Here is a 12,311-nt window from a genome sequence, read left to right on the forward strand (position 1 = left end):
CTGACCCGACGCCACCGAGCTCTAGACTCCGCTTCGCTTCCTCTTGAAGAAAGGTAATGAGATCATCGCCATGTTTGCATGTCTAGCGGCTGTAGGCCGACAACTAAGAATTATTTTCATTATTGACTAACTTATGGAATAGTTTTGTTTAATAATCATTAAATAGTTTTGCATATACAATGTTAAAGAATAGTGCCAAATGTCAATACATCTGTTTAAAGTGATGAGAAAAAATGCTGTTTAATTACATATCTACGAAATATAGAAAAGAAATGAGCAAAGATAAAGTGAACATAATAATTGTATCAGCAGTAGCTCAATGATATCTGCTTTTGTGTTTCATGTGTTTTATCATCATCTCATGTGAATGTTTGATGATCTTCAGAGCGTCGCTGCTGAATCAGATTGGTTGGATCTTCAGACAGCACAATGGGGAAACTTCTCACAGGTGATGAATACCATTTACACCTTTCATGTGTTTGATTCTGTTTACCAGTTATGTCCACTCAAAGACACACACATAAGATGCCAAACACTTCATACAGATATAGTTTACATTTCTCAACACTCCAGGAGAGACGTAGGAAGACCTCTTCTCTTTAATTCATTGACTTCGCATTGATTCAGTGATTTCTTTAATCGTTCAGTCATAACTCAATTAGAGGTTATTCTGAAATTGCTATTCTAACTATTTTGAGCATTTACTGTGCTAATTTTTGCTTAATATTGTATTGTTCAACCATTATTAATCTTGTTGATCTCTTGTTTTACAAATTGTAAATGTGTCTGTTACTTTATGTGTTATTATATTAACTAGTATCTAATCAAGTCATATCCTAGATTGTAATCTAGCAGACATTTGATATTGAGTAATAACCTTGCTCTCAAATGAATAAAATGACATAATTACTTTTTTAATTTGCACATTCATTAACCAAATAATTGAACTAATGGAATGTTGCCTCCAACATGACTGTTTTAAAGAGGCGTTAGCGGCCTCAGGCTAAAGCTCGTGAACGTATCATATGAAACTACTCGATCTCATGAATCCATTGGTAGCATGTCCGGCTAGCTTGTTCGGAAGGGAGCTAAATAACTGGAATGGCCACATTCACAAGGGTCCCTTGACCTCTCACCTCAAGATATGTGAATAAAAATGGGTTCTGTGGTTCCCACGAGTCTCTCCTTTACAGACAAGAGCCCATTGTGTGATAATCACATGCAGTCTGGGGAGAAAACAAGTGTTTTTCTAAAATGGTGCATTTAAATATGTCTGCATACTGGGGTCCCTCAACAGTGTTGGAATTAAATAAATTGGGTTTGACTGGACAGCTGAGCCTCTTGATCCAATGAGCTCAGTTGTATTCATGTGGGATGAAGTCAGTCATTCATTGTAGTGAGACTACTTTGTGAAACTTGACATCAATGTCACCTCGAGGATTAAATGGTCAAAAATGGTCACATTTAGCACCAAATCTGTGTAACAAATGGTATCAACCCAAAAATTGCTGTAACAACTTATGAGACCTAATAAATCACGGGAATGGCCTCATGCACTTCCATCATAACGGGAACAGCCTCATATACCTCCATTATAATGCTGTAACACTTGAATAGGCGCCGAACCAAAGATGCATCAATCAAATGAATCTTCGTGATGTTCTGTTGCTCCAGATCACCTGTCCCCCATAACACAGACATACGATGGTCTCTGTGGTACTCGTAGGGTTTAGAATGACGGTGAATGTATTAGGGTTGTTTCGCAGCGACTTTCATTTGAGTTGTTTGTTGTTTTGCACACCTGGTCCGTGTTCATTCTATTTTTCCTTCCTCGGACATGTATGTATACATTCTACATATCACATGGCTATAATGCCAAAGTCTCACATCTTCTCTCCTTCTGTTTTCTCTGTTTCTTTTTGTAGCTCTGGGCGTTCTGCTCGTTGTGCACATTGGTAAGCATTAGTTATACAGACATTGACTCTTCCTCACACCGTCACGATCAAAGTGTCAGAACAAACACCGGTAAGTCTCATTGCTGTTATTCCGCTGTCGTCCCTCAGCCTCATCCAATAGACTGGTGTGCCACATGACCAACTGGGCCCAGTACAGGCCCAGCAGTGCCAAATTCACCCCGGACAACATTGACCCCTTCCTGTGCACACATGTCATCTACGCTCTGTCCACCATCAACAGCTTCAACCAGATCATCCCCATCGAGTGGAATGATGATCAGCAGTACAGCAGGCTCAACAACCTCAAGAATATGTGAGTGAACGTGTCTTCAATATCCATCTTCAAGTCAAAACAGACCTACGTTAAATCCCCTCCCACAGATGGTCTCCTGTCTGGGTTTTAGACCCAGAACCATTTTCAGCCTGGAATCCTGTTTAAAGTACCAACATGTTAATGAACATTAGAAACAAGTTGAGTCGTCAGGTAAAACATGTTCTATTTTAAAAAGCAAGGAGGGATATTATATACATTTCCAACCTCATTAACCCATTTTCATAATAAAAGTAAAGAAAAACCTCATGACACTCCTTCTGCTTAATAGTATTCTCAAATTCAGAGCTAATTTAGTCATGGCCGTTTAAAGCGCCATGAGTCCAAGGCTAACGTTAGCATTACTCCATCTCTTCAGAACAGGATAAATGACCATATCAGTGATGTCTTTTAATGAATAAAGGGCCAATAAAAACTCAGTAAAAGTCAATGTATTGGTCACATGACACAACAAAGTAGATAAAATTGATAAATTGACGTGAATCAAAGAAAGTCAACGATGACTTTGGTTTGACGCCTCCTTATTACGTGGACTTCCTCGTTCTATGATAAGACATAACAGACAAACGTAATCCTGAAGAAAATATGTTTCCCTCGAAACGTACTTGACAGTTTTGTTGTTTGGAAAGACCAGGCTGATTCTTCTAATGGTTGATTGGCAAGTTCAGAACCGTTCTCATTACTTATAATAAAGGTGAGTACTTATAGCTATATACTGTAACGATGAATGAACTGGAGAAACAACACACCCATGAGGTTGTGTGAGGAAGGGATGTACAGTAACTTGCTGAAGTATTCACCCCCTTGGGTTTTTTTCCTATTTTGTTGCTTAACAACCTGGAATTAAAATTCAGATTCATTTTTGATTTTATCTAATGGATAGCCACAAAAAGAAACTGAAAAGTGGTGTTTGCATAAGTATTTACCTCTTTTGCTATGAAGCCCCTAAAAAAGATCTGGTGCTACCAATTACCTTCAGAAGTCACATGATCTCACGGAGCACCATTAAATCTATTAGTACAAAATGAAAAGAATATGGCACAAAAACAAACATGCCAAGAGAGGACCAAGAGTCACGGACCAGACCAGGAGGACATTAATGAGAGAGGTATACAAATACATCAGCCAGACCAGCGAGTTAAGTGGAGAAGTACAATGCCATCAGTATAAGTTTGACTGTAAACTTAATGTTGTTTATTGATGTGGTGATTACAGTTAAGATGCTCTCTCTCTCTCTCTCTCTCTCTCTCTCTCTCTATTAGTAATCCTGCTCTGAAGACTCTTCTCTCTGTCGGAGGAACAGTCAATGGATTGAGCCCGTGAGTTCCTCCATGTCCTTTACACCCGTTCAACTCAGAGGTCAGACACCTCCCTCTGCCGCTGCATCACAACAATGGAGGTTGATTAAATGGAGATCTGTCTTTATACATCCCACCAGATTCATCGCCGTGGTCGCCAGGCCTGAGGGCCGCGCAGCCTTCATCAGGTCGGCCATCAGTTACCTCCGCACCCATAACTTTGACGGGCTGAACTTGGCCTGGGAATATCCTGGACACAATGGCAGCCCACAGCAGGACAAGGAGAGGTTCACTCTGCTGGTCACGGTTAGTCATACACTGACAGAAGGCATATCGTGCTTATTTTCAGGTTCCTACTTGTATTTTGTGTTTCTACTAGAACATGTTTACATGCTTTAATGTTCATACCTGCTCAGATTGGTCAGTGTTCTCCGGTCATCAGCATCAGCGCCGTCTCCATCTTCACAGCGTCACTACAGTCGGGGACTCACTTATTGTGTTGATATACGGAGCTTAGCAGCACTTCTACCGCCGACTGTATCGTTGTGACATCACAAACCTTACGGAAGTCCTGACTGCTCGTTTAAAGGAACAGTTTCTGAATACAGACTCCGTGGGTCAAGCGTTTTCAAACGTTCGCAATATCTATATAGCATCTAGATATGCTTTATAATAAAAAAACATCACTATCTACAATATGGGAACTTTAAGTATTACACAAATGAAAGGTTTGAGCTGATGGTGGAGCTAAATAAAAAGTCAGGAGCTCATCAAAGTGATAACAATAACCAACAATCCATCTATATGTCAACCTCATGGTTGCGCGACGGGAAAAATGATTGAGGTTCAGCAAAGTCAGACGGCTTCTTCCTCTGGAGAAACGGCATCTAATCCAATCGCTTTTGAGACATTTCAGTGAGGACCAAATGGAGAGCTCAACAAGCTGTTGTCCATAAAGCCACGTCAGTAGCATGGCTAACATCATGGTATACATTGTGAAACACTTGTGTTGTCTCCCCTATGGGCCAATCAGTAATACATTCATCACTTTGTTTTTTTTTCCAGTAAGTATAATGTTACCTTTGAGCAAGACAAGATTATTTTTAAATATAAATCCATTTAGTTACAGCTTTTGATACGAGGTGACAAACAATTAAAAAAGACAAATTACACACTGAGTGTCTTAACAAACACAGTGCTGTGGGATGTCTCCATCAAAACCTGTGGTGTTGTAGTAGGAGATGGAGAGAAACAATCAGATGTGGAGGACCTGAGCTCTTTTGGTTCATTCTACAGGAACTTTCCAAAGCCTTTGAGGACGACGCCAAGGACAGCAGGAAGACTCAGCTGCTGCTGTCAGCCAACGTGGCTTCTTTACTTCCCACCATCGACAGAGCCTACGAGGTCGAGAAGATCGCAGAGTGAGTTTGATTTCAGTGGACTCAGTGTCTGTTTATGCTCAGAAGAGTGAGTATCTTTAGTGAGGTGGAAAGGAAGGTCACTTTGAAGCTGTTTCTCACCAGTGCGTTGCGAAAATGAGATGCAGGAATTCAGAACATCCGTATGGGAATTTTTCAAATGTAAAAACGGTTTGATACCTTTCTCCCAGTCTTTTAGTTATAAGCTAATTAACCAGCTGTGGGCTGTAAACTTGCTGAAATCTAGGTTTGTCTGTATGTCTTTGTTTCCCTGCACGAATGTTCCGCAGAGGTTTGCTAGCTTTTTTTATATATATTTTTATTTTATTTCCGTGTACATTTTTGGGACGTAGATCCGTGCTCGGTGTGAAACAGCTTTTACTCTTAAACTGAATGAATTGCATCTACTTTTTTACTACGTCCTCCAACAACGGTGAAACTTACTCCTGCTGCTGATCTAAAATAACACCGTTTATAATCAACAGTTCCCTTGACTTCATCAATGTCATGACCTATGACTACCATGGACACTGGGAGGCAGCTACTGGACACAACAGCCCAATGTACCGCAGCTCTGTGGACTCCGGCTCACACATTCATCACAACATCGTAAGACACACACAAAGACACACACAAGACGGACTTCTGCAAACTACACACACTCTTTGACAGTATGTTGTGTTAGTTTGAGTGTTTATTTATTGTTTATTAATTGTCCAAAATGCAGTTTGAGGTTTTATCTCACTGATGAGGACGACGTTTAGCATTGCTACGCTAAATATGGTTTTCAGAAAGCCTTTTCCTCTTAAAGCTGTTTGTTCTATCCAGCATGTGGGTGTAAGCCCCTCCCCGTTTGGCTCCTGCATGGTCTCCACAAATTCCTTAGAAAGAAATCTGCGTTCTTCACTGCTTGACCTATAAACCTGAACTATGAGCTGAAAGCTGCAGAGTTTATTCACAGTTGGGTCGACAATACAGGCAAACCTTTTACATTCCAGGGAAGCATCTGATCCAATGTCAATAATACTGAGTTTTAAGCTGTCGTATATATCTCCTTTTTGTTAGAACTCTTCCATCGCTCACTGGCTGGCTCTGGGAGCACCAGCCGAGAAGCTGCTGCTGGGTTTCCCCACCTACGGTCGAACCTACCGCCTTACCACCGGTGCTACCGGCCTGGGAGCACCATCTAACGGTCCCGCAGATGCCGGACCCTACACTCGCACTGCCGGCTTCTGGGCCTTCTATGAGGTACTGCACAGTCATTGTTCAGTTGACTTTGAAAAGCCTAAATACAGAACACGATAAGTATTGTGGTTACTGCTGCTACATGGCTCGACATCAACAGGACTTGTAGTCATCTACATTTGATCAAGAAGAACATGGAGCTAAACAACTGAGCACCTAAACACATCCAACATTTGAAATAAAAAAATGAATGTGGGCGAGTGTGAAGCATTTCAGGGGACCTATTTGCAGAAAGGGAATATAATATTCATAACTATGTTTTCATTATATGATTGTACAATCACCTATCATTCTCTATTTTGCCATAAGAATAGGAATGGTGTGTTTGTTATCTTACAGGCCTTCACAGTTTACAGAGGGAGCAGGTCCTCCTGAGTCCTCCATGTTGCATGTAGCTCACCGTCTTCCTTTCTTTTGACCACCACTCATACGAGGCTTTTCATCTGGGATAGAATTTTGTCCAAGACCCAGTTCAGAGTCTGCATTTCTCCTTTTCAAATATTTCTTCATCGCTGTTCTACTCATTTAATTCTACTGTCTTAAATGAACTAAATCATTATTGCGCTACCTACTGCCACCCACTGGCATGGAAGAGTATTTCATTACTTAGTCAGCCACTATCTTCCAGGCTCAGACGCTCAACAATGGCAAATTATTTGCAGCAACTAAATACATTTTTTTTGGACCGATTAAGTGAAATTGGACATTTTTCCACGGCACACCCGATGATCTCTCACGGCACACTGGTTGAAAATCACTGCTCTACACGCTTGTGAAACCGTGATTCCGCCGTCGGAATTTTGTTGCTCCAAAAGTAGTGTTTAGGATGGCCTCTTGAGTGAATGCAAAGTCCTGATAGATACCATGGCGTTACCACGGTTTTGCTCTCACCGGCTCACGTTATCACAGCCTTGGAAAGGGAGGAGTGAGCGGAGGGATATTCAGTTGGTTGCAATCTGCAACCCCCCCACTAGATGCCACTAAATCATAAACACTGTCCCTTTAAGTGATTTTATCAGTAAAGATTAAAACTTAACTAAGAGTATCTCCATTTCAAAGCCCCGTGTTTGTGTCTGATCTAACTCTGCTTATGTTTATGTGTGACCAGATCTGTGACTTCGCCTCCAGCGCTACTGCTGAATGGATCCCTGAACAGGAGGTTCCTTACGCCACCTATGGAAGTTCCTGGGTGGGCTATGATGACCAGAGCAGTTATTCTTACAAGGTAACCATAGAGCTCCACTATTATATGTAGTTATAATGACACTGGACAAATGACCACTCACGTGTCCTGTGATTAAATGTTCTAGTGCGGTTGGTGGAGGAGAGCAGTTTCCCTTTTTGTCCATTCCAGGTCTACTTGATATCCCTGTAGCTGCTGTGTGATCCTTTTTGTCTCTGATGTGCTCGTCCTTTAGGTCCAGTTCATGACTGCCAACAACCTGGGAGGTGCTCATGTGTGGTCTCTGGACATGGATGACTTTGGTGGATACTTCTGCGCAGCTGGACCTTATCCTCTCGTCAACCACCTCAGGATGTCAATGGGTACATACTGTAGCTCAGCTAACTTACAAAGCTGTCTCCACTCACTGTGATGTCTTTTACACTCGAAAGGATTTTGTTGTTAGCAATATTAATTCCTAACAGTCCATACTGAGCCAAGAGTACATTTGAAGTAAAGTCTCAAGAACTGTATACAGATTTTTTACCTATTACACTTTACTTAAGTGAAACAAGTACTGTTTCTTAGTGTTTAAGCCAACTGGCCAATCTTTAAATAAGGTTAACTAATTAGAATTTACAGTGTACTTTTTTTATCTAATCTATTGATCGATCAATAGCCCAATCCCAGAAACCTGAAACAATGAAAATTGCCTTTCACGGTTTTAATAAAAATGAGTTTTGGTGTATTTCTTGGTCAGTTTTCAGAGAAGCTTGGTTTAGTCTCTGTTTATTCCATTTATGATGTTTTTTTCTCCATGTGTGAATATGCAGGCTTCGCCCCAAAGCCCACCACCACCCCAGCCCCCACCACCACCAGGGACCCCGTTACAGACTTCTGCCGTGGCCGCCCCGATGGCCTGTATGAGAACGGAGCTGATAAGAACACCTACTTCCAGTGCTTCCAGGGACACACGTACCTGCACCGCTGCCAGCCCGGCCTCATCTACTGGGACTCCTGCAAGTGCTGCAACTGGCCCTGAGCCACAGGCTGAACTACAAGCACACACCAAGTCTATGAATGTCCAACACAGTGAATTATGTCTGAGTGTCAGTGTGCGCTGATAAGAAAATTGCTCTTTGCAGCTAGCTCACGGCTTTCTTCAACAAATTAAACGAAATCTACTGACCCGATGAATCATATGACTGATTTCCTTTTTATTCTTGTGAAATTTTAATTGCATGATTTAATAAATGTTATACTGCTTCCCTACATTAATCCTTAATTTGATTACTTCAGTGTAAAGTGAAAGTTACACATTTATGTTCTTTGTCCATTCCACAATTACACACGCAACTGTATTATATTCTCCTATATGTCTCTCCATAGACTTTCTAATGGGTGGATTACAAATAAAGTGAAAACCACAAAAAATCCATTATTTTGAAGGGCTGTGTTGAGAAACCGACAGGCAATCATATGTGGAACTCTTATGCACATAAAAGTAATAAAGTATTCCACAAATATCTCATAAATATCTTATAATATTGTATGCCATAAAAAATGAATTATGTGTTATACAAAAAAAATCATTGTAGGTTATGCCGTTAAAAGGTCGTACTATAGTGTGCCATTGAAATAATACTATACATCTATCAAAAATGGCATTAAAAATAATAATATAGTATACCATAAATAGTACATAATAAAAAATGTCATAGTAAAGTATGCCATAAAAAAGTCATAAAAAATGTTATATATATTATGTCAAGAAAAAATGTACAGTATAGAAGGGAATAGAAATATGTCATAAAACAAGTCAAACCATAATATGCATACCGTAAATATATAACAGTTTATGTCTTAAAGTTAATGCAAATCATAGTCTGGTATGCCATAAAGAATTATATAGCATAGTATCCTAAAATAATGTTTTTCATAAGAATTGCCCTAAAAATGTCGTAAAAATGTCAGTATACTATTCCATGAAAAATGATAATATGGTGACATGTAGGGCTGCAATTTACGATTATTTCCATTATGGATTAAATTTCCTACTTGTTTTGAGATTATCGTTTGGTCAAAGAAATAATAATCAGAAAACAGAAGTTCAGTTAGACGTTCCCATCCCAGTATATCCAAGTCCAAGGCCATTTCTTATCTTGTCAGTCCAAAACCCAAATATATTCAGTTTAATATGAAATAAAACAATGAATGGCTTTTTTTGCATGAAAAATTACTTTAAAGTAACTTTTAACTGTTTATGAAACAGTCTCAGTTTAAACTGATGCCTCTATGTGACCTGCATAAGTAAACAAGACCATCAGCGTGAAGAGTGGCTATTTCTACATAGTAATTCTTAATAATTGTCATGGGTCAGCCAAAGACTGATCCGGATCAAGCTTGGCTTCCGCCTTCAACCTGCAGTCAGAGCTCCGGTGGGAGGTGAGAACTCAGTGCCTGGTAGGAGCAGCTCCTCCTTCACCTCACGCCAGGAGCAGAACTTCGCCTCGCTGCTCCGCCAGTCCCCGTTGGGAGCACCTCCCGCTGGGAGCACCTCCGCCACGCTGCTAGCCGTATTGATCGACTTGCTGGAGGGAACTAGAGGGAACAGAAGCAAGACTGATCGGGGCAGCTTGTCTGCAGTAAAATAAGAGAACTTTGAAAAAAATCTATTTAAAAAAGAGTTCCTGACAGTAGCTTAAATGATGATTAGATTATCAAAATAGTTGGTGGTTATTGTTCTGCCGATTGACTAATGGATTAGTTGACTAATTATTGCAGATCAAAAAAAAATAAAAGTAGGATGATTGTCATAGTGTAGTAGGCCGATAAAAATGTCATAACAATTCATTTTCAAAACTGACAAATGAAAATGAAAATGAAAAATGTCATGAATGTCAAAATTAACTTTATTTATACAACACTTCTTATCAACATTTTCTTTACCTTTTTATGACATATTTCACAATGACATTTTTTGACAACTTGTAACTTAATACACAAAAAGATTTTTATGACGTATGCATTGTTTAGGACAGGGGTCGGCAACCTTTACTATCCAAAGAGCCATTTTGCCCTATTTTCCACCAAATAAAATGTGTCTGGAGCCGCAAAAGCTATTTGATATCACGGCTTATAAAGTTTTATATATAGTTATATTATATATTCAAAAACTATAGTTTGTTGTATTTCTGAAATTATAGAACAAGAATAAAGACACTGCTATTTTACCTGTTATAACAATATCACACTCTTATGAAGAATCGCTCTTTATCGCTCATCTCCAACGTGATACTTTCAGTAAATGCTGTGTGCTTGTTCTGGAAGCGTCTTCCAACATTACATTTTTTGTTGTTTGCAAATTTCTCGCCACATATCAAGCATACAGGTAAGCCAGCATCATTCGCAGTGAAAGCAAATGAATACGTCCACGCAGAATTAAACTCTATTTTCCTCCGTGACTTTTCTGTTTTTGGATTTATCCATTGATAGCTTACTGAGGGCGGGGCTCTGCAGATCATGATCAGCCACCTGCAGGGAAAGGCGCCTGACAGCGACGAAAGCGCGGCTGTTTTTAAATATATTACTATTTTGCTCGACAGAGTTCGAATCCAGGTTGATGCGATCTTTCCATAAATATATTTTCTTCAATGTATTTCTTCATACGTGGCTGTGATGTAGTGCTCACTTATACAATCGTAATCCCTGCTTTATATATATATATATATATATATATATATATATATATATATGAGATGTAGCTTTTAGATCTCCAGCAATATGTTTGTGAATGTGTGAATCTGGCAACAGAGGCAGAAAACAGCTGCTGCTGTTACACGAACACAACACACGCACGGAAGGAAACCAGTAGGTTTGAAAACCAGTAGGACGTAACACCGGCACCCACTGCACGCCCAGTGTACGTGAATAGTCACGTGATATTCGTTATCAGGCATTTAAGTCTGGACGGAGATCATCTCAAACGATGCTTAAACACCGTGTGGACGGAGGACTCAGGGAGCCGCAGCAGAGGGGCCGAAGAGCCGCATGCGGCTCCGGAGCCGCGGGTTGCCGACACCTGGTTTAGGATCATGAAATTCAATAGCCTACTGAATATAACATTCAGTTTATGAACTTACACTTATATTTTATTGAATATTTATTAAATAACTATTTTCCAAGGATTTTTGAATGGATGCTAATTTTAAATCTATTTAAAAAGAATCTCACGTACCCCCTGGAGTACACGTACCCCCATTTGAGAACCACTGATATAGACTATATTATCATTTTCTATGTGATATAGTATGCTATGAAATTGTATGGCTATGAACTTGTGACTTATGACCTTGTGACCTTGTGAGTTTTTTTATATATTATTCTATAGCACTTTTTAATTAAATTTTTACGACAAACTATCTTGCGACAATTTATATAATAATAAAATAATTGCAAAATGTTCATGAACAAAATGATTTGGACAAACCTGAAGACTCCTCCATAGTCCCCATTGACCTGTAAACACTAGTCCACCTGCAACCATCTAGTCTAATGATATATTCCTCTGAGCAGCCTCATTGGCTTTTCACGAAGAAGCCTTATAATTGGGTCAACTCTCTTGTACTGATTTGTAGTCGTTGATTTGATTTGTAAACAGAGAAGTGTAAACCTTTATGTCATTGCAAACCTTTTTCTGTGCGTGGAAACCTTTGGACAGATCTTCTTTCTGCACTCACAGATTGGAAACTATGTCTGCAAATCTTTTTCATTTGTTCACATGTCATGCACAGCTCCAGATCTCTTTTCAGATTCAGAAATGAAATATATTTGTTCAGACATTTTTTAGACATTCAAACATTTGAATACATTTGTACAGAATGAGTTCACACATTCACAAGT

General features: G+C 39.6%; 1 protein-coding gene across 1 annotated transcript; it reads left to right on the forward strand.

The window, feature by feature from the left end:
* On the forward strand, positions 1–8,681 carry chia.1 (chitinase, acidic.1). The gene is made up of 12 exons (XM_079186389.1): positions 1–53; positions 386–448; positions 1,926–1,955; positions 2,064–2,268; positions 3,549–3,605; positions 3,725–3,890; positions 4,881–5,005; positions 5,488–5,611; positions 6,068–6,250; positions 7,356–7,472; positions 7,666–7,792; positions 8,243–8,681. The coding sequence occupies exons 2-12, from the start codon at positions 430–432 to the stop codon at positions 8,449–8,451; spliced, it is 1,362 nt and encodes a 453-aa protein (XP_079042515.1). The 5' UTR covers positions 1–53; positions 386–429; the 3' UTR covers positions 8,452–8,681.
* The last annotated feature ends 3,630 nt before the right edge of the window (positions 8,682–12,311 follow it).

This window comes from Pholis gunnellus (genome assembly GCF_910591455.1).
Source record: "Pholis gunnellus genome assembly, chromosome: 3".
Lineage (NCBI taxonomy): Eukaryota > Metazoa > Chordata > Actinopteri > Perciformes > Pholidae > Pholis > Pholis gunnellus.